General features: G+C 39.8%; 1 protein-coding gene across 1 annotated transcript in view; it reads left to right on the forward strand.

The window, feature by feature from the left end:
- The window catches only part of PRTG (protogenin), a 94,494-nt gene that overhangs the window by 49,282 nt on the left and 25,674 nt on the right, over positions 1–19,538 (forward strand). The window contains exon 11 of the mRNA XM_054077805.1: positions 1,129–1,317. Coding sequence (XP_053933780.1) covers positions 1,129–1,317 — 189 coding nt within the window. The remainder of the gene's footprint in view (positions 1–1,128; positions 1,318–19,538) is intronic.

Here is a 19,538-nt window from a genome sequence, read left to right on the forward strand (position 1 = left end):
ACTTCGTTTGAAGGCTGCGTATTTTTCTGACTGGTACTGCAAGGCTGTGAAATAGGTTTTCCCATTACGTGTTCTCATTCTGGTAATCTAGAAAAGCGTTCTAACCATAATTCTGTGCATGATCTGCAAAACCTTCCGATTCCTTTGATAAATTAAATGCAGTTAATACAAAGTTTCGGGATCAAAAGTTGAAGAGGAACTAATCTGTCTTATGAAAGGCCTTATGTGACAGGAGAATGAAAAGCTGATGTATTATTTTGGTGTCAAACTTTGATTGTTTCCACATGTTGATGTTCACATATTTGACATGGTGGCAGGAAACATTAATTATATTTGTGAACTGCTCAAACGTTTTAGCTTGTAGACTTGTAACCAGTGATAACACAGTTTTCATCTGTTGTATATAATTCGAAGGAAAAAAACAAGGCACTCCTAGATCCCAATGTTGTTTAGTGTAAAATACCTCTCTGCAAATGGGGACGTTACACATTAGCAGCATGTCCAGGTACTTAAAAGATCTGAGTTGAAAAATGTATGTCTGTTTTACAAACAAAATACACTTATGTTTTGGATATGCAAATTGACTTGATATTTGAGGTCAAATTTAAGTTGTAATTGAGCTTTGGATTACATTTTTACTTAGTAATGTCATGCAAGCTTTCAACGTTGCATGAATGGCTTGAAAGAGATCTAGATTTGAATACGTAACATTTTCTTAGCTGTAATCCACTTCCATCCATTTTGGATTTCATTGAATTTCAATTATTGTACATTATATTATTAGCACTTGGTGAACGGTGATATTATTGTTAATGGCATTAGCTCTGGCTCACTTTAAAACAGCAGGTAATTTATGTCTGTAACTGTCTTTGGAGTCTTTTTGATTTTCTTTGAAAATTTAATTAATTATTCTATTCAGATGCAGAATTAGAAAAAAAAAAAAAGTATTCTGATTTATCCTAAATTAGCTTATAGGGAGTCAGACATCATTATAAATAATAATGTGAATACACGGATAAGCTAGAATCAAAGTCTTGAGTGAACTTTGGAAAGGTGGGTATCCAGAATTTTGTGTGAAAATTAGTTGTTTCTAGAATGTAAGAATATTATATATTTCTCTGAAATCAGCACCAAAGTCTCCTGAACTGCGTTTGGAACCGATGAACTGTACAACCATTACAGTCCAATGGCAGCAGGACGCTGAGGACACGGCAGCTATTCAAGGATACAAGCTGTATTACAAGGAAGAAGGCCAACAGGAGAATGGACCAATTCTGTTGGGTGCTGGTGATCTTGAGTACACCGTCAGTGGTTTGGGTGAGTATACAAAATATTTAACTGTTCTGGAAGACAGCAAAGTCAAAAGACATCTTTGAGAGCTTAAATCATTAGACCTGTAGAGCGACAGAGTTTGGTTTGGCCATCTATTTAGCCAGCAGTAAGCTTTGCAAGTTTGAGTTATGCTGCTGATGGAATAATCCTCTTTCAAAATATGCGTTGCACAGTGCCTAGGTAAGCAGATCCTGTAAATCTTGTGTAAGCTGGAAGAAGGACACACAACTACCTATCACAAGATACAGAACTTCAGTTAGTAAATGCTGCTATTAAATGACATGTCTTTTTAATATTCTATTTAATACTCTTTTTTTTCCCCAGCTTTTATGTATTTACACCTGCTCTAGAAACAGCAAAAGATTAATACAAAATACCAAAGATTTTTCTCTAGTATTTCTAGCCTGTTTCTCTGTTATCTGTAGCCTTTGTCACAGCTATACTGCACTGATCGCTCACTGTAGTAACCAGTAGCCTCTATGCATGTTATTATCCTCTTAATATTTTTAAAGGATACTAGTAAATATTTGCAGGACTGAGCACAAAGATTAGGGCACAGAGATGCCGAGTTCTGCTGGGGTTTTTCCATTGATCATTTGACTGTTTCCTCCTGTAGCTTTTGTGGCGTATAGTAGTACGTGTGTGTTGGTATTCTCGCTAGGCAGGAGGTGCTTCTGTTTACATATATAACTGAGAATTTCTTTACATATATAACTGAGAATTATATACATTACATATATAAACTGAGAATCTGTAATGTAATCAGCAAAGTTATATATGGTTTGACATTTAGTGTTTGGAGTGTGTTGAGGTAGTTTACTTAGAAGTAGTGTGGAGAGTTAATCTTGGCTCAGTTATCCAGTTTGAGCTGCAGTCTTAACTAGGTGGAATGGCCTCTTGACCATGCTCAGATATTCTCATCTGCGGCATACAGTTGAGGTACTATTTTAGGGGAGGTTTGAGGAGAGCATTCTGATCTCTTAACTGGACAACTGACCATCTGTGACCACTTCTAGCTGGAGCATCTGGCAGCGGCTGACTGTTTAACAGAGCCGTGAGACAAAAGAGCAGTGGGTTGAAAGGCTGTTGGTGTCTGTGCCTCCTAGGACATAAATGCATTTTTTTTTTTATCTTCTCATTACTACAGTTATAAAGCAGCAGTCTCAGACACATGTAAACTTATTAACTGTGTGATCCACATCATACGGATTTTCTCAGTACACTAATCCTTCTCAGATTAAAATATTATTTTACAGAATTATGTTAGAATGTGTATTAACTGTGTTTTTATTGGTTTTTCTTTCCAGTAAGCATGTAGACAGAGGAGAAAACAAAAGCAAAGTGAGTTTGGGAAATTGAAACTTTCATCTGGTCACATTGTTTAGTGAAGTACAAGTGTTGGCATGGAAGAATTCATGTGCTTGAGCTCACCATTCAGTCATGGTGCACTTGATGTGTTGTTTATTCCTTATCATAATTCTAAGTATCCAGATATGGTATCCAAAACATGATGCATTCCATGTAATCTGATTGCCATAATTTCTATTTTTCACATCTATGTAATTTCTGCTGCCCTGGGTTAGATCCACTGAGGAGTTTTTTCAAATAACTGCAGTAGAAGTAATAGTTACTAAAATTTTTTATGGGATTTATTGAGTTATTTGAAGTGTGTATCATACATGGGATGTTTTCCTGTGTGACTTTCTTTGCTGGTTTATTTTTGTTTGCTTTGTAACATTTACAGGAAAAGGCATTCGTTGGTACAGTTACAACTCACTTGGCACAGGAAATTTGATTAGGTCGTGATTTTCCACTGCTAAGATGCTAACATATGCTGAAGCCTGGAACATTCCCATAGGCTTCTCGTAGTGACAGTGCCTGTCTGACTACTGTATTTGCCCCTTGAGAAGCTGCCTATTTGAAATACTTGTGCACGCTGAAGTATTTCTTAGAAAACAGTCCTCAGCCAACCTTTTTCTGCCCGTGGCAGCTGCAGAGAACATAGCAAGTGTGGAGAACATAGCAAGTAAAATTATATGCAATATATAAACCCACAAAGACTGTAGCAACATCCATACAAGCAGAAGGCCTGGTTTGTTTTTCTTTTTCTTTCTTGTGAATAATCTAATTCACTTGGACTAGGTTATTTTATTTATGTATTTCACATTTAAAGTCTTACTTATTAGGAAGTGGTCCTACTTGGCAGAATTGGAGATAAAACAAGGCAAGCCACCACTGTAGGTTTTGTGACTACAGTAGAATGAATCTTTGAACTGGACACAGGCCTTGAGGACTAATGTTCTGTGATCCATTTGCCTCTTCTGAGGACACTAAACTACTGATTTATTGACAGCCTCTTTTAAAATAAATGTCTTTATTTTGAGCTACAGGAATTAGTAGAATACTGCAAGTGAGAAACCCAAAAGAGAAAGGTGTGGTTTCTGATTTTTGGTTTCATATATGTTGGATGCATTATCAAAACAAAAGATTATTCCTAGTTTGGAAGAACATGGTAATAGTACTAGGTGCTTCCTGGTTTCAAAGATAGTGTTTTCTCTTATATTTTCTGTCGCACATGAAGTTACATGGCTTCCAAACACTCCCTCTTCATATCTGTTTGTCATGACCTAAGGTTCCTCTACTGTTCTCTGTTCTCTTGCTTAGTTAATAAACTGCAGATAGACTTCTAGTGGCATTTGGAGCATGTCAATACGTGTCTCCATGGAACTTTCTGCAGATGTTGGTACAACTGCCCATTGTGTCAAATCTGTGTATTTAAAGAAGATGGTTCACTTACTCTGTGGCAATTGAAGTCATCACAAAATCGGAATTCATAATGTTCTCTAATCAAAGAGAACATTAGCATCAATATTATAACCACTGCTGATTGCATTGATTGTTAATAGTATTGATATAACTACTGTAAAAGATTTGTAAATGTCTACAGGACTCTTGATGGAGAGACAAGCATGTTAGGAAAAGCAGAATCAGCAATGCTGATGTAAATTAGGCTACTGTGACCGAACGTGAAATATAGCAATATAAGCATTAGGCTGTATGTTTTAACCTCTTGTTGGTTCCCACCTTGTTTTTTGAGAACTGACCTTTCTCACTGCAGTGTAGGTCTACCCAGTTTCTTCTGTGTATTTTTAAACTGGATTATTTAGCATGATAGTCTGCGTGTAAATAGAATTGAATTATGTGATCAGAGTCAGGGCTGCCATTCTGAAAATAAATATCCTCAGTTTCACATAGACATTTGTTTGTGTTAAAGGTCTTGGCATTTATTTTTCAATAGCAGACCATTTCCTCATCTAGTGTAAAATTCCATTATCACTTGTATTTGCTACAGGAGCAGACCCTTGGGTGCATACCATGCATTTTTGCCTCTATTTTTAATTCCTCCTTTGCTTTCTCTTGCTCTAAAAAGTTTTCTCTAACAGAAAGTCTTTCATTGTGAGATTTGATGAGCCTGCTGGTACAGGTTCTGTTTCTGTAATGTTTCAGAATATGTGTATTCAGAAAGTGAAGTGAGTTTTGTTGGTGTAAGAGTTTGTTTGGGAAGCTTTTCGCTGTGCAACAGGAGAGTGATTGGCAAAGCTTGAAATTTAAAGCAAAGTGTTCAGAGAAGCTCATCTCCTTTTATAAATGTCTTCGAATTATTTCTTTCAAAGACTGTTTTAAGCATGTGCATGTGCATCTCTGCCTCAGTATGGTTGGTACCCACTACCGTGCTAGATGCTTGTCTGTCACGGCTCGTTGTGTTTGCAGTTGTGTGACCGGTAGGAAGGTAGAACCCCTACAAGAATGGCAGTGACTCGTGAACCCGTGTTAGGCTTATCTGCTTTATTTGAGCCAAGAATTCTTCATAATAAGGTTGCAAGGCGGATAGGAATCTCATCTTGGGACCTATATTTAAGGAGAATGATATCAAATTCAGCTTCTTGGTTAACAGACTCAGGAAGGCATGGTCAGTTCTGATGCTGTAACCCAAGAACGCTGTTCTTCAAGCTGCCTGGAAGTCTCCCTCTTGGAACTTTTAAAAAAAAAATTCTTATAATGCTAGTAACAGCGATATTTTTACTAATCAAGTGAATGCCACTGGTGGTGGGGAAATGCATCATGTTCTTATGCCATTGCTGCCTTCTGCACTGGGAGGGAGGGAAGAAAGCCAGAATTCTCTCTGCTAATTCATCCTTCCCTAGTTGCTGTTTGGGAGCTTTACCACCTTGAGTGATGGTAGTTACAGTAGGGATTTCAGAAGGTTGCACTTTGGTGACAAGGCTAACGTAGGGTCTTGCTAAATACACGCAAAACCCCGAGGCAAGCAGGTTGTGGCAGGGATATGAGCACCTTAGGTTCTCTTTTGTTTCTGTTGCATACAAGATGATATCATCGTGGTAAATAACTGTTTTCTGGCAGACACCTTAGGGGATGGAAAAACTGGTCTGTTAGCTTTGGTGAAAATGCCTTGAGCATGGGAGCCCACATACCTTGGCCTTTGCCTAGTGAAGGTACCTGCAACTGGAGTGTCCTGCACTAGGAGCTGCTCCCTGGAGCACTTCTAGCCTCTCAGGGCTTGGAAGTTTGCAGGCTACAGGGGACGGGGCAGAAACTGCCAAGCAATTTGATGGCCATGAAATGGGGTACATCTGAATAAAAAAAAAAGGTTATTGATTCCTCCTCTCTCTCAACGAAACTTGTATGCTGAGTGGTGTTATCTAAGCTGTTTAATGTGAGGGGCATCACAACCCCTTGCTGTTTCTCCTGGTGCTGCAGTTTTATATCAGCTGGTGGCATTTTCCCCTGCTCCAGTCTAGTGCTTTTGGAAAAAAAATTTTATTCTGTCACACTCATTTGTGCTATTTACTCCAAAAAGTTTGGTCTTAATCAGGAAAATTTCCCTGCCCGAACACTCTTGTTACCTCTTTCCTGTTGCAGAGGGAAAGTGCATTCCGCCTCCTGATTTGGACCAAATTTCCAAGTGAAGAATTTGTGTAAGTCTAAATGACACAAAGACATGTTTTGTGACCCTTCGCAGCACCCTCTTCTGAAAAGGGGGCTTGTGCTGAAGAATTAGCCAGCTACCTCCTACACTTAGCATCCCCCTAGAGACTTAGCCTTCAGTTGTTTAATTTCCCCTGGATCTATTTATATAGCGTTACAACCGTGATTATAGCTCAGCTTTAGTCTAGGGCAGCTAAGATGACAAGGTGATCCTACAGTCTGTAGAAACTGGATAAAGTTGTGTAAGAAGAGTCAGTTCGAAGAGTTTCTCCAATTAAACTGCCTGATACACGTCTCCCAAGTGTCTCTTGTGAGAATTTGTAGAAGTGCTTATGAAGTTTCATAAAGCAGTTGAGGTGATGGTCAGATATGACATGGTGGTTTTGTTTGCACCGTATTGCATGTGGATGTGATAGGAAAATGTAAGGTTTAAAAACTTAATGACATCTTTGACATTAAGGATTGCAAATGCTGTACTGAGAAGGAATACTCTAAGAGCATTACATGTTTTAATGCAGTTATTTCTGATAGCTAGAGCTATAATTTCAGTTTTATATCCAGGTTTTGTTAATGTTGAAATGTAGTCTCATATATTTGTATCTGAATTTTTTGGGATATCCAAAATTGTGTGTGTGAGAACTGATACTGCTTTTTTGGTTATAAGTTACTGTGGAAATTTAGCTTGGGATTCCCATACAAATTCAAGGAGGCAGGCATTCCTACAGTTTAATGAAATGATGTGAAAGAAATATGGAGGTTTTCTCTCAGCACTCAATTATTTTCATTACTTCATAGATAACTGTTCTCCGGTGCCATTCAATAAAGTATAATCTGATATTACAGGCATACTTTATTTCTGCTTGAGGTATTTTACAGCACCTCAGAAATTCACCGTTAATGAAATGTTGATTTGAACAAACTACAGCTCTGTTTAAAAAAAAAAAAAATCAGAAATTACTTTAATTCTTAATAAAAATGAACTAAAAGCTCAGTTTTCTTGCTTGGAAAACCAGATGATAGCACTGCATGCTGTATATACTGCTGCCATTATATTTACATTGTTACATAGTGAAAAGTGTCTAATAGCTCAGTAGGTGACCAGGACAAATATTATCATTTATTTCCACTGTTTACAGCTGGGTCAGTCTAGTGTTTGCTTATGCTGATTACATCCTTAAACTAAACCTCTTATCTGTCAATTCTCCTGATTGTGTGTAACAGGCTTGCTGCTACTACTTATCAGCTAAAATGTAAGGGATTTGCTGAGAGCAGGGAGGAGAAATTGTTCGTATTGCACAGTAAAAAAACCAAAAGCCCTGGCAGTAGACGAGGCATGTTTAAAAGCAACCTTCCTCAGCTCACTGTGACCTCTCTCTCTCTTTCGCAGACATGGCAGTTTATGTACATTTGTACTTTAACAAACCCCAGCTCTTGCCTAGTCCTGGTATGATAGCGCTTCCCCTGCACCTCAGTAAACAAGAGACACACATTCCTTACTTCATAATCATGAAAGGCAGACCTGTCACCACTCTGAATGAGCCTGTCTTCCAAATGCAGACGTGGCATATCTGCATACAATTTGTTTTTTTCTTTCAGGGTTTAAAAGGGGAGGGGGAGAACCCTTCGCAGATTAAAGAGAGAAGGCAGGGGGCTTTATTACCCTGTAACTCTTTTTACCTGCAAAATATCAAAGTGAATGCTGCTTGGATAAGCTTTTACGTCTTTTATATAAGGAAACATATTACATTTTTACGGGCTGTAAGTGTAGAGATCAGACTGCTTTTTGTTCTGTTTCGTTGTTGGAATTTATGAACTGTCGCATTGTGTTTTGTTTTAAATGTATGTCAGTGCTACTAATTTTTCTAAATGTGTTTGTAGCAGAGAGCTCCTTTTCAGATTTACTTTTCTTGCTTGTGCCGGAGCTAGGCTGGCTGACAGAGGCAGAGAAGGAATCAAACCCTGTCTTGTGCAGCATTTGTGATTCTGTACTTGGTCCATGTGCAGCTTGACACGTACCAGGACAAGCGAGCAGGGAATATCAGGGGGTTGCACAATGCAAATAGTCTGACATGAGGTGATCAGACAAACTGATTCACAGACTTACCCACTTGGTTCATTCCTCCCTTATGGAAGAAAAATACTAAACTGCTCTGTTCAATTGAAAAATTGATTCACTCAGGTTGTAAATTGAATTCTTACGAGGAAAACTAAATCTCATGTTCAACTATAAGGCCCTTTATTAGAGCTTGTTGGCATGACTTCCGTCACAACTGTGTCTTTGGCTCAGCTTTATTTAAGCATTCTTACACACGACTGACTGAGTGGGGAATCCTAGATAAATATCAGCTTGTTCTGAGCAGATTTTGCTGAGGAGAGGCCAGTTAACTATCAGCTGCTAATGCTGCATGCTTATTATGCAGTTCAAGTGCCACATATGTAAAAACGTAGTGCCTTCCTGTGTAGTTCTGCCATTATTTCTCTTGCACTGTACACTATTGCAGATTTGTATCATAATTACATCTTTTCACTTAAATTTTTGTTCTTAAAAAATAAACAATGACTTTGTCATGTTTGCTTTCTGACAGCATTTAAATTTGCCTTTATTAAAGAAATTGGATTTATCAATTCTTTGTTTTTAAATCACATCAGAGTTATTTCTGCACAGGTTTTTTGTTTTTTTGAAAGTAGATGTTATTTTCATACAGTTCAATTGTTATAGAAAACTTTAATGTTTTATCATTTTTAAATGTCACTATGAAGCCTCTCAACAGGTTACTGATTTAGCCAATAATCAGCTTCAGTAAACGCTGGAATACTGCAATCTGTAACATCTGCATTAGCAGCATAACTGAGTTTAGTGTCGATTGAAATGTTGCGTATGACAGACACTAAGTGGAATATCTTTGAATTAATTGTGGACTCATGAAATGGCTCTAAAACTCATGGAAAATTATTAATCTTTTCTACATGCTAAGCACTTAATCTTGAGCCAGACAGATGCATTCTTGCTCTCTTAGACAGCCAAGATCTTTCAGAAACGCGTAGTATGTGCCTTGGAAGGATTGCCTAATATATTTTTATGTAACCTTCATGAACATGCTCTCTGAACTGTTCCAGTTTGAACCCATTTATCTCAGAAAATAGTCCTGACATCCTCATTTAAACATGCCTTGACTTTTGCAGTAATTCATTTTACCTTCCCGAGCTAGCGGATCTTTAAAGGGGAAGGACGTGGTGGAGGAGGAGATACCCAAGTGCGGAATAAAGATTGAATGTACCATACTTCAAAAAACAAAAGGGAGTGCTAAGACCGGTTAAGCCTGGCTCTCTAAAGAGATACTGCAGCTGTCAGGATGAGGGAGGTTTCGTTTTTTCATGAAACACAATGCCTTGTAGCATTTTAAAGGTAAAAAATGTAAAGATACGGGCTTTACCAAGGCAAGAGCAGAGATTGTCCCATGGGTTCAGTCCAGGAGCATGGAGAGTTGTTTGTTTTTGAAAGACTTTGCCTGTTTGTCAGCTGTCCCTGTGCGGTTGTTTCTCTCAGTATATCAGAATCATCGTGTCACAACTCGAAGAACTGGAATCAAGGGTGCAAAGCCTTGGAATAAGAGGGAGAGATTTTTTGCACTCTGTCAAAATAACTTGCCAGCCTATAATAAAGCAAAATATGTCACCTTCAAAGTATTTAAAGGTAAAATTTTCAGTAGTGGGAAAGCGATTACAATCTTGCAGGAAATGCTCTCTGCTGTTCTACGTTCTCAGGGTAGAAATTCCACCATTTAAAGCTAAACCTGTGTGGGAATTCAGTTGGGAAATTGTGTCATGTTGATTGAGTAACCGTTCGGATGTATGCAAATAGTGTTTCATTGTTCGTCTGCTGGAGCTGAAGGTTAAAATTTGCTTCATGAAAAGGACATATTGATCACTCTTTACATCAAGAAAGTTAGAAGTTATTTTAAATGAAACCCCTCAAAGTTGCTTTTTAAATGTTTCAAAGTATTACAACAAATATACATTCTAATAGATATAAATTAAAAGTGACAAATAAAGACTAATTTCTTGGAAGTGGAAATCAAGTTAAATGTGTAGCCCTGTTTAAAGAGAAAAAAAGACGATGGCAGGAATGACCAGACAATTTCTGAGTTTCTTAAACAAAACAACAAAATAAGCCAAACCAAATAAAAAAAAAAAACCAGCAACTATGTACATTCCTGGTACAAAACCTTTTTTAGATTTAAACAGGACTTTAAATATGGTAGGTTTCTTTTTTTTCTCCCTGAGATGGGAGGATTTGTTTCTGGGAGACAGCATTATTTAATTTGCTATTTATTGGACTTCATTAGTAAAATACTTAAGTCTTGAATGGCAAAGAAACTGCTCCTTGGAGAAAGCTTAAAGAAAACTTCTGTTATAGGAAATTAAATCAACATTGTCCATTAATCATACTGCATGTCAACCCCCAGACCTTTCTTGATTGTTCTTGGTGAATGTGAGGAACCATTAGATGTGTGAGGTCCTTAAAGGTCTGAGTAAGTCAAAGGGGAAGAGTTTAAAAAAATGCCACCATTAGCACATGAAAGAGACTTCAGAGTGGACAGAAGAAAACATTTGCTGTACATGGTTAGTTACATTTCTTATTTTTTTTCCCGTTGTTCTTTATTAAATTACTTTCTTCCTTTGTTTAACAACAATCCAGATGTTGTGATCAAAATGTTAACTTATTTTCTCCTGAGGTTTTTTTCATTAACTTTTTTGGGATCATATTACCACTTGTGATAGTTGTATGGGAAAGGTAATAGTAGGAGCTCTTTGCAAATTCTGTGTTGGTGGTAAGTAAATGCATTTCTAACGCTAAGTTAATATGTTTTCTGGTAGCTTTTCTGCCTTGAGTAACACCTTAGTGATATATTTGCCATCAAGTCATTATTGCTAACAGAAGCATTTTTTCTATTTTGGGAAAAGATGAACTTGTGGAGAAGCCAATGTTGTGAGTTCTTTTTTCAGGCTGCCTAGAGTCACACTTTTTGGCAAATGAAGGGAGGGTATGTGGGAAGTGGGGGAAGAAACAATCTTGTGTTGGAAGAAGCAGCTCTTGCTGTGAAACTTCTCTTCCAAACCTGTGACTTTCAGCATCTGGGAAAAAAGGTTTAGTAGAAACAAGTTTTGCATAAGAAGTGTATTTAAACATTTATACTCACTTCCACAGTGTTTTTACCATTACCATAGCTGAATGTTGTACCCCAACTCAAAACTGGTTATCGTGGCAAAGCAAAAATACTTTTACTGCACGTGTTTATAGAATCTGGGAGAGGGAAATACATTCTGTTTGGTAGATCAGTTGCAGCCTTGAATTTTCTGCATCTTGTGCATCCAGTTGTGCATACTGTGTCTCTTTGTACAACTGACACATTTGTATTTTCAGACAGAGGAGGGGAGGAGACATAAAATATTATGTGCAAATACCTCCTGAAAATGTAGCCTGCCTATTGGATCCAGGGCTTCTTTTTAAGGCAGTTGAACTGGGGATGTTTAGAAGCAGTGGGGTGAGATAGTGAGAGGAGAGGAGGCAAATGGGTAGGTGTTGCGCTGCTGTGTCTTGTGTCCATTTACCCATCCATTCTCCGTTTTCTTCCTTTGTATATTTAAGACTCAGGGAAGAATGTGCTTGCAGGCGGTTGCCTGGCTTTGTATCTGTGTTTCTATATTTGCATGTCTATGTAGAAACCACTGGAAGAAAAATAGGATGTCTTTCTGGCTTCTTTATCCTCTGTCTTAGCTAGTTCAGGACTTACAACCATACCTCTTACTATGTTAGTCCTGTGTTGTAATTTTTGTTTTTGTGGTAGTTGTTAATGTTGGCCTAATGCAGCCTTTTTTTCTCTGTTCATTTCATGTCTTTTGGCTCTTTCTTACTGCCTGTCACCTATCTTTACCTAATTTCTCTTACTTTCCCATCAGTCCTTGTTGGAAAACTCATAGCTGTAGCACTCCCTACCAGTTATTTGTGCTGGAAACCTTTGCTCAGAGGTGCCTTGGATCTCAGAAGTCTTTGCAAGTTATCCAAGCAGAGCAGACAGATATGCGTGGGCTGTTCTTGAAAGAGTTGTGTCATAGATGCAATGCAAATCATCTCTCTCCTTCAGAAATGACAGCCGGGTCTTGCTTCCAATCAGCCCGATCAGATACTTGAAGAAAAGCACCAAAGCAGAGGCACGTTGTAGGACAGAATAGGGAATTGCTTCGCATGATTCAGGGTGCGGGCACAAGTCCAGGGTGCTCTGGCTGGCCCAACCAGTGCCTACACCTCCCTCTTTTTCTTGAGCCTCCCTGTTGGGAGATCTACCTCTGACGGGTGGTCTTCCCCCTTGTAGGAGCCGCGTTGTCCCCTATGCCCCATGCAAGGCGTTTGAAGTGTACGACCTGGAGCAGTGTGACAAAAATCCACTTCAGGCAGTTATTCATATTTCCACTTTTGTTTTTTATTTCTCCTAATAACACATGCTGCATTCTCCCAGCACTTTGTAACCATTCCAGTGAGTGTCACAGGTGGATGAATGTTCACTGCCTTATCTTACAAACCGGGTGCCTGAAAGACAAGGAAGAAGGGGACGATTTTCACAGAGCTTCTCAGGTACTGGTAGTGAACCGTGTGGTACGATGTCTCCAAAATCAGTGACACTGAGCTGTAAATTTCCAGATTACCAGCTTTGCATTCAGTCTATTAGATAACAGCTCCCCCTTGAGGGAAACGTCTCTTATTAATAAATTTATTACATGGCTATTTTATGATTGGAGCTTTTGTGTGGATAGGATTGAGGTTCATGATTTCACCAGGCTGCATAAGATAAAGATAAGATGGCTCAGAAGGCCAAACGTATCCTGGGCTGCATCCAAAGCAGCGTGGCCAGCAGGGCGAGGGAGGGGGTTCTGCCCCTCTGTTCCTCTCTTATGAGACCTTGTCTGGAGTATTGTGTCCAGTTCTGGAATCCTCAACATAAGAAGGAGATGGAGCTGTTGGAATGGGTCCCGAGGAGGCTACAAGGATGATCCGAGGACTGGAGCACCTCCCGTATGAGGACAGGCTGAGAGAGTTGGGGTTGTTCAGCCTGGAGAAGAGAAGGCTCTGAGGAGACCTTAGAGCGACCTTCCAGTACCTGAAGGGGCTACAAGAAAGCTGGGGAGGGACTGTTTATGAAGGCTTACGGTGACAGGACAGGGGCAATGGGGATAAACTGGAGAGGGGGAGAGTTAGACTGGACATAAGGAGGAATTTCTTCTCGCTGACGGTGGTGAGGCCCTGGCCCAGGTTGCCCAGGGAAGCTGTGGCTGCCCCATCCCTGGAGGTGTTCCAGGCCAGGTTGGATGGGCCTTGGGCAGCCTGAGCCAGTGGGAGGTGTCCCTGTCCGTGGCAAGGGGTGGAACCAGATGATTTTTAAGGTCCCTTCCAACCCAACTCATTCTATTATTCTATGAAATAGACTCATGGTGGCTGTGCTGTGTCCTACCCCGCTGGCTACAGCTGGAAGCAGCAAGGTGGTTCTGCCAGCAGCTCGCTCGCTCAGCTCGGGATGTTGCTTAGTTCTCAAGAGTTCATGAAAGTGCAGCTTGGAACACAATAAAGTAGCAAAAGGTGGCGCTTCTGGAAGAAAACACCCCACGTTCTTCGTGTACCTGTCTGTGCTGATTTGTGGTGCTCTGTGCTTGCATTAACACTTGTGTAGTTGCAGATAGATGGGGTGGAAAGTTGGCTTGAATGAAAAATAACTCATCAGAGGAAGGTTGTGGCAGGAGTGAGTGGCTGAGGGGTGAGGCGGGCTGGCTTCTTTCAGCAGCATTAGCTAATGCTGGTTGAAAATTCTCATCAAGCTGCAGGCTGAACTCAGCATTTGTAAAACTGAATTAATGATGGGAATCCCTTTTAATTGTGCAAGGGAAGATAACTAAGAGTTAAATAGCTCTGTGTTTATTTTACTGAAGTAATCAATCAGTCATACTGCTTTCCATTTTCCAAGTGTTGTATAAACTTCATATGCGGAGGAATTACATCAAAGTAATTTTCTTCCCCGTGTTTCAATCAAGATAGTAATATAGCTTGGATTTTAATCTTAAATGCATTAAGAAAGATGATAAAAATAACCTCGATTGTGAGTAGTTTCCTATTTACTCACTACCTTTCAGTGTGTTAATACAGTGTTTGACATGTTCACTGCTTGTTCTTCACAAAACCAACTGATTAAAAACTGCAGCAGGTATGGCAAAAGATTTAAATTGCAGTTGGTCTGTGGTCAAACATTTCGACAACAGCATTGCTTCCTTCCCATAAGAAGTGGTTGTGTTTGCTAAAAAAAAGAGATTAAAGAAAAACATTTTGAAGGGAAAACTGAAGCCAGACCAAATTCCCTTGTATGTAATTATGGAAAATACTTTACACACGTAAAAAGCATTCTTGGAAAAGGGGACATTATCTGTGAAGTTCTATTCCAGATTCTGCAAAGTGTTAATTTACTTTTCCATGATGCTATTGCTATTCTGAGCATCCTTGAAAATACAGTACTATTTACCTGTAGTAAGTAGTATTTACATTAAAAACATGTTGTAATCCAATTCCAAGTGGCGCTAAAATACACTTTTGTCTTTACAAAACACCTCAGAGTGTAAAAGAAATAGTAGATGCTGTGCTGTCAGCCAGAAGAGCAAAAGCTTTTCAGAAGTTGCAGGAAGCCTGAAGTCTTTCGGGCTATTCTTCTTGTTTAGGTACTTCTTTGTATGGATATTAAAGAACGTTTGTGTAGAAGAGTGTTAGTACGCAGAACCCAGTGCAGAGAATTACTCTGAGTAAAGGATTTGAGCTTCTGAGAATATTAGGTTCCAATTCAGAATGCATACGTTGACCCCTTTTACACCACCTGCAAGATCCGTCTGTGGCACTTTCAGCAGTGCTGTTCCAGAAATTTGGTCTTAATTAAATAGTCTTCAAATAAACCATTAACATCTATTTAACTAAAAGCAACAACAACATTAACTTGCACAGCTGCTGTCACTAATGTAGACTGAGTAATCCTCCTGGTGAGTTATTTTAGAAGAGCAGTGGCCTGGCCTGGAAAGAGGGGAACACAAGATGCCATTCAAATATGGGTTTAGGTGGAATCAGTGTGGAGGTGAAAAGTTAGTGTAATTTTTACAGGGGAAACAAATTCTCTTGGCCTTCTAGATGGGTATTTATATCAAAGTTAAGTTCACTGAAAGCATTCAAGAAGGAACAGAAGTATGCAGTGTGTCAGACTTCATTGCCTGGTGATGCGCTGTCACTGTGTTCTTTTAATCTACCTTTTTGTGCTAATTCCTACCACAAAACTCATTACGAATAGCTCATGCCAGCGTGCCATTGAATGTAACAGCAGTGCGTATTAGAGCCAAGGACATTGTAGGGTCCTCAATACTTTTATTATCATTACAAATGGAAATTTTCTTCAGGGCATGTTTTAAAAGCTTGAGATGTGCTGTATGAAAATGTAAAGGCTAAAAGTAACACTGCTGTGCCAAACCACTAGGGAGGTTGTTCAACGTAGTCCAAATGTAATTAAAGTGAATACCCTTGCTAAATGTCAAAGATATGCACCCAGTCAGAGAGGCTGTAGAGGCTGAGGCACCTGAGAAGGTAGTGGAGGAAAAGTGACAGATGTGTTCATGTCTGGAGAGAGATACTGTACTGCATTCCATGGCTGAGGAACCAGAGAGTGTCCTCATGCAACCACATATCCGGGGAAATAACTTGCTGAGCTGTGGCTTTGGGTTGAACTCTTTACAAGCGCTGTTAGTGGCCTTTCCTGCTTCCTAGCTTATTAACCTGGATAACTGGAAAATCTTCAGTATTATATGCTGAGTTTTCAGTGAATGCTTTGCATTAGAAGAAGTGTACAAAGGAAGATTGATGCCAGCCTTTTAGCTTAGGCCTTTTTAATGCATCTGAATTTAAATTCAACGCATGAAGTATGAGAAGGAAAAAATGCATATCAGACTGACTGGCAGCCTATGACAGATGTGTCAGTTTAGCAAATTCACTATAGAACTTGCCAGCATTCTAGTCGAACTTGCTCCTCCACCCTGTATTCAACAAAAGAGTGCCAAATTTTGAGCTTCACTAAGCAGTTGCTTAATTTACATCTGCAAAGTGTTTGTATGATAATAGTTCAGTGCTGACACAAGTGTGCATGCCAGCGAGCCCATGGACTCAAATAGTAGATTAGGTATATGTCTAGTAGGTGCACCACCACGACCTGGTGCCTGGCGAATAAAAGGGCGTGCTGTGTGAGCAGGAGCACGCACGGACCTTGACACCTGCAACAACAGAGCATCCCACTGGCGCTTGGGCCCTAATTATAGAAGCAACTGGATATAGGCTATAGAACCAATAGTTGCCTTAAGGAAAATATACTGGTGGTTTCCACTTGCATATACTTTGTTTGCTTTCCTGTCGTTACTGACTTGTTTTACATCTAGCAGGTTGAATGTGTTTTACTGCAGTTCCTTGTTACGCTCTCAAGGAGGAGAGAGACTGTTAGTTGCCCTACCTGAAACTTTTGCATCGTGCAGTCACACTTGCAACAGCACAACTGCTAAAGCTGGAGATCTGAGAAGAGTCACCAGACCACAGATGTTTTTGCAATGAAACTGTGCACCTCCTAGAAAGTCACTGTGGTGCAAGTAATGATAGATAGTGTTTTCATTTTGCTGCACAAAAGGGTCAAAATGGCATGGGGAGTCCATGACAGACCAGCAGAAAATGTTGGTTCTGAAAGAAAATTTATCTCATAGCTTCAGGGGGAAGTTTGGGCGCTGTGAACAGATTGCCTTTGTCATTGTGTAAAAATGTGTTGCTTGTAAGGTGATGCTGGGCATTCGGCAGTCGTTCCTTAAGTATGATAGAGCTTGGTACCTAAACAAATGTTAAACCAAACCTGGTAGAGTGCTTATTGCACCGTGTTTAGATGCATTTACTGGAAGCATTCCTCTTAGCATGAAGGCCCGGCAAATTTTCTAAACCTCCTTCCTACCTACAATCCAAAACTGTTGTTTTTCAACAAGTTCATCTTTTCAATGCCTTCCATGTTATCGAAAAGAATCTTTTGTAGCACAATCCTAGTTTGAGGTGTGCTTGTTGCGTTATTTGTGTGGGTATTTTTTTTTCCTTCTTTTTTTATTTCCTGACTCTCTGCTGTGGTGTTTGATTCCCTAAGTGTTTTCTGTCATTCACTAATGGGTCAGTTGCTATATGTAAGGGAACCTGGTGCGTGGTGTGGCACATCCTATTTGGACCACTGCGTACATTCTCAGTGGACATAACTGTGTTAGTAACTGGGGGTAATTAAGGCTCTGCTGGCTCCTTCGGACACTCTTTCCCTCCCCCCTCGCCCTCCCTTTCTTCTTCCAGAGATGGCCTCTCTACATAATTCCATTAAAGTGATTGTGCTCCGAGGGGTGGACTGAGGGGCAGTGCTCTCATCTTTCAAAGCAGGACCAATGAGCTATGTGCTTTCCACTGGGCAGCAACAAAAGAAAAGGTCTCTCAGAAGAAAAGACGAGCACAAAAGATCAAAATTAGGTGTTTGTCCAGGCCTCTGGTATTGCTTTCAAGTTAGCTTTTGAGGGCTCACTTTGCAAACGGTGAGCCAGGCTAGTTAACATAAGGGTGTCTGCTAGTTTTAGAGTGTGTTGTTAGAGTGATATTGGCAAAGAGGTTTTTGCTTGTGCGACTTACCAGTTCTCTAAGGCACGAGAGAAACACAGGGACTGACCGAAAACATTGCACGCAGAGCGGTAATGCTCTACAGCCCTAAGGAAATGAAGCAAACTTAAAATCCTCGAGATTTGCTTCACTTCTTTAGAAACTATTAGAGGCACTTCGATAGTTCTTGTTCCCGCAGTCTCCAAAAGGCCAAAATGCTGTATGCTGGGAATTCATCCTGCCCCTTTTTTTTGTGTCAAGCTGCTCTTGCTGGCGGTGGGCAGTAGGAGAGGTGATGTTTTTACTGCGAGGGGGTGTGAGGTGGTGTTTGTCCTGGGGCCCTCGAAGGGGATAGCGCAAAGCTGCAAAAGGGATACAGACCCTTTCAGATTTAGACAAATAAGCGCGAGCCATCCGAAGCTGTGGAAAACCAGACAGACCGTTTAGCTGGATCAGTTCACATATGTCATATGTTCTCGTTTCTACCAAAATAAACTTCTACAATGTTGTACAAAGAACAAATTGCTTAGTTTCTACTCCAGTTATTTGGTTTGCAAAGGAAAACATATGAGTATCACAGACAGTCTTTGTTCTACCTAACTGTTTAACGTTACCTTTAAGCTGAAAAAAAAACCCGTGAGGCGTAAAATGTTGGCGATTTGTAACTTCTCAAACTATTTTAACAAGTTTTTACTAAAATCGATTGAAATTTCACCTCCTTTAAAAATAATAATAAAATAAAAGTAATAAATATTATTATCTGACGGTAGTAATAATGCTTAGAAGTTATATATCCAGAGCCTGGACAACATGTTAAAAACTGGAACAGGATTGCTAAACTGTTGGTATTTGCTTCATGATATGCATTTGAGAAGGGTAAAAGGGCATTTTTTAGAAAAGAGAAATAAGATCCAATACTGAAAATCAGAGCGGGAATACCTGCTTTTGAAAGGAACAGACCGAATCTGTATCATCCTTCTACTTCCCGGCTTTACGTTACTGTTTGCCTTGATGCGCTTTCCTCTGTCCCTTTTCGTCTGGTATATTTGAAATATATTTGCTTATTTTCCTAATAAGTTTCTGCTGTATTTACATTACTTTGCTTCAAAAGTACATTTTTAAGGATAGTATTTCTTACTGCTCTTCCTTTCCCACCCTTCCCCCTTAATAATTCCCCTGGACCTCTGTTGCTTGGAGCAGACTTTGGCTAGCCCCAGATTCGATGTCAAAGGCCACGACCCGATGTCAGAGCAGCCCATGCTGCTGGCCTCTTCTTTGAATAATTATCTGGAGTTTATTGTGTTGAAGGGATGGGCTCGGGGGGCAGCGCAGTCACCCTGGCAAACCAGACCAATGAGCTCTCCAGCCAGACCACTACCCAACAATGGACCTGTAAGTTACACAAAAAAATCCAGCAGCACAAAAGATTAAATTAAAACTGGACATTTGGCCACAGAAGTTCTGTCCTCAG

Source organism: Cuculus canorus, chromosome 12 (assembly GCF_017976375.1).
Source record: "Cuculus canorus isolate bCucCan1 chromosome 12, bCucCan1.pri, whole genome shotgun sequence".
Classification (NCBI taxonomy): domain Eukaryota; kingdom Metazoa; phylum Chordata; class Aves; order Cuculiformes; family Cuculidae; genus Cuculus; species Cuculus canorus.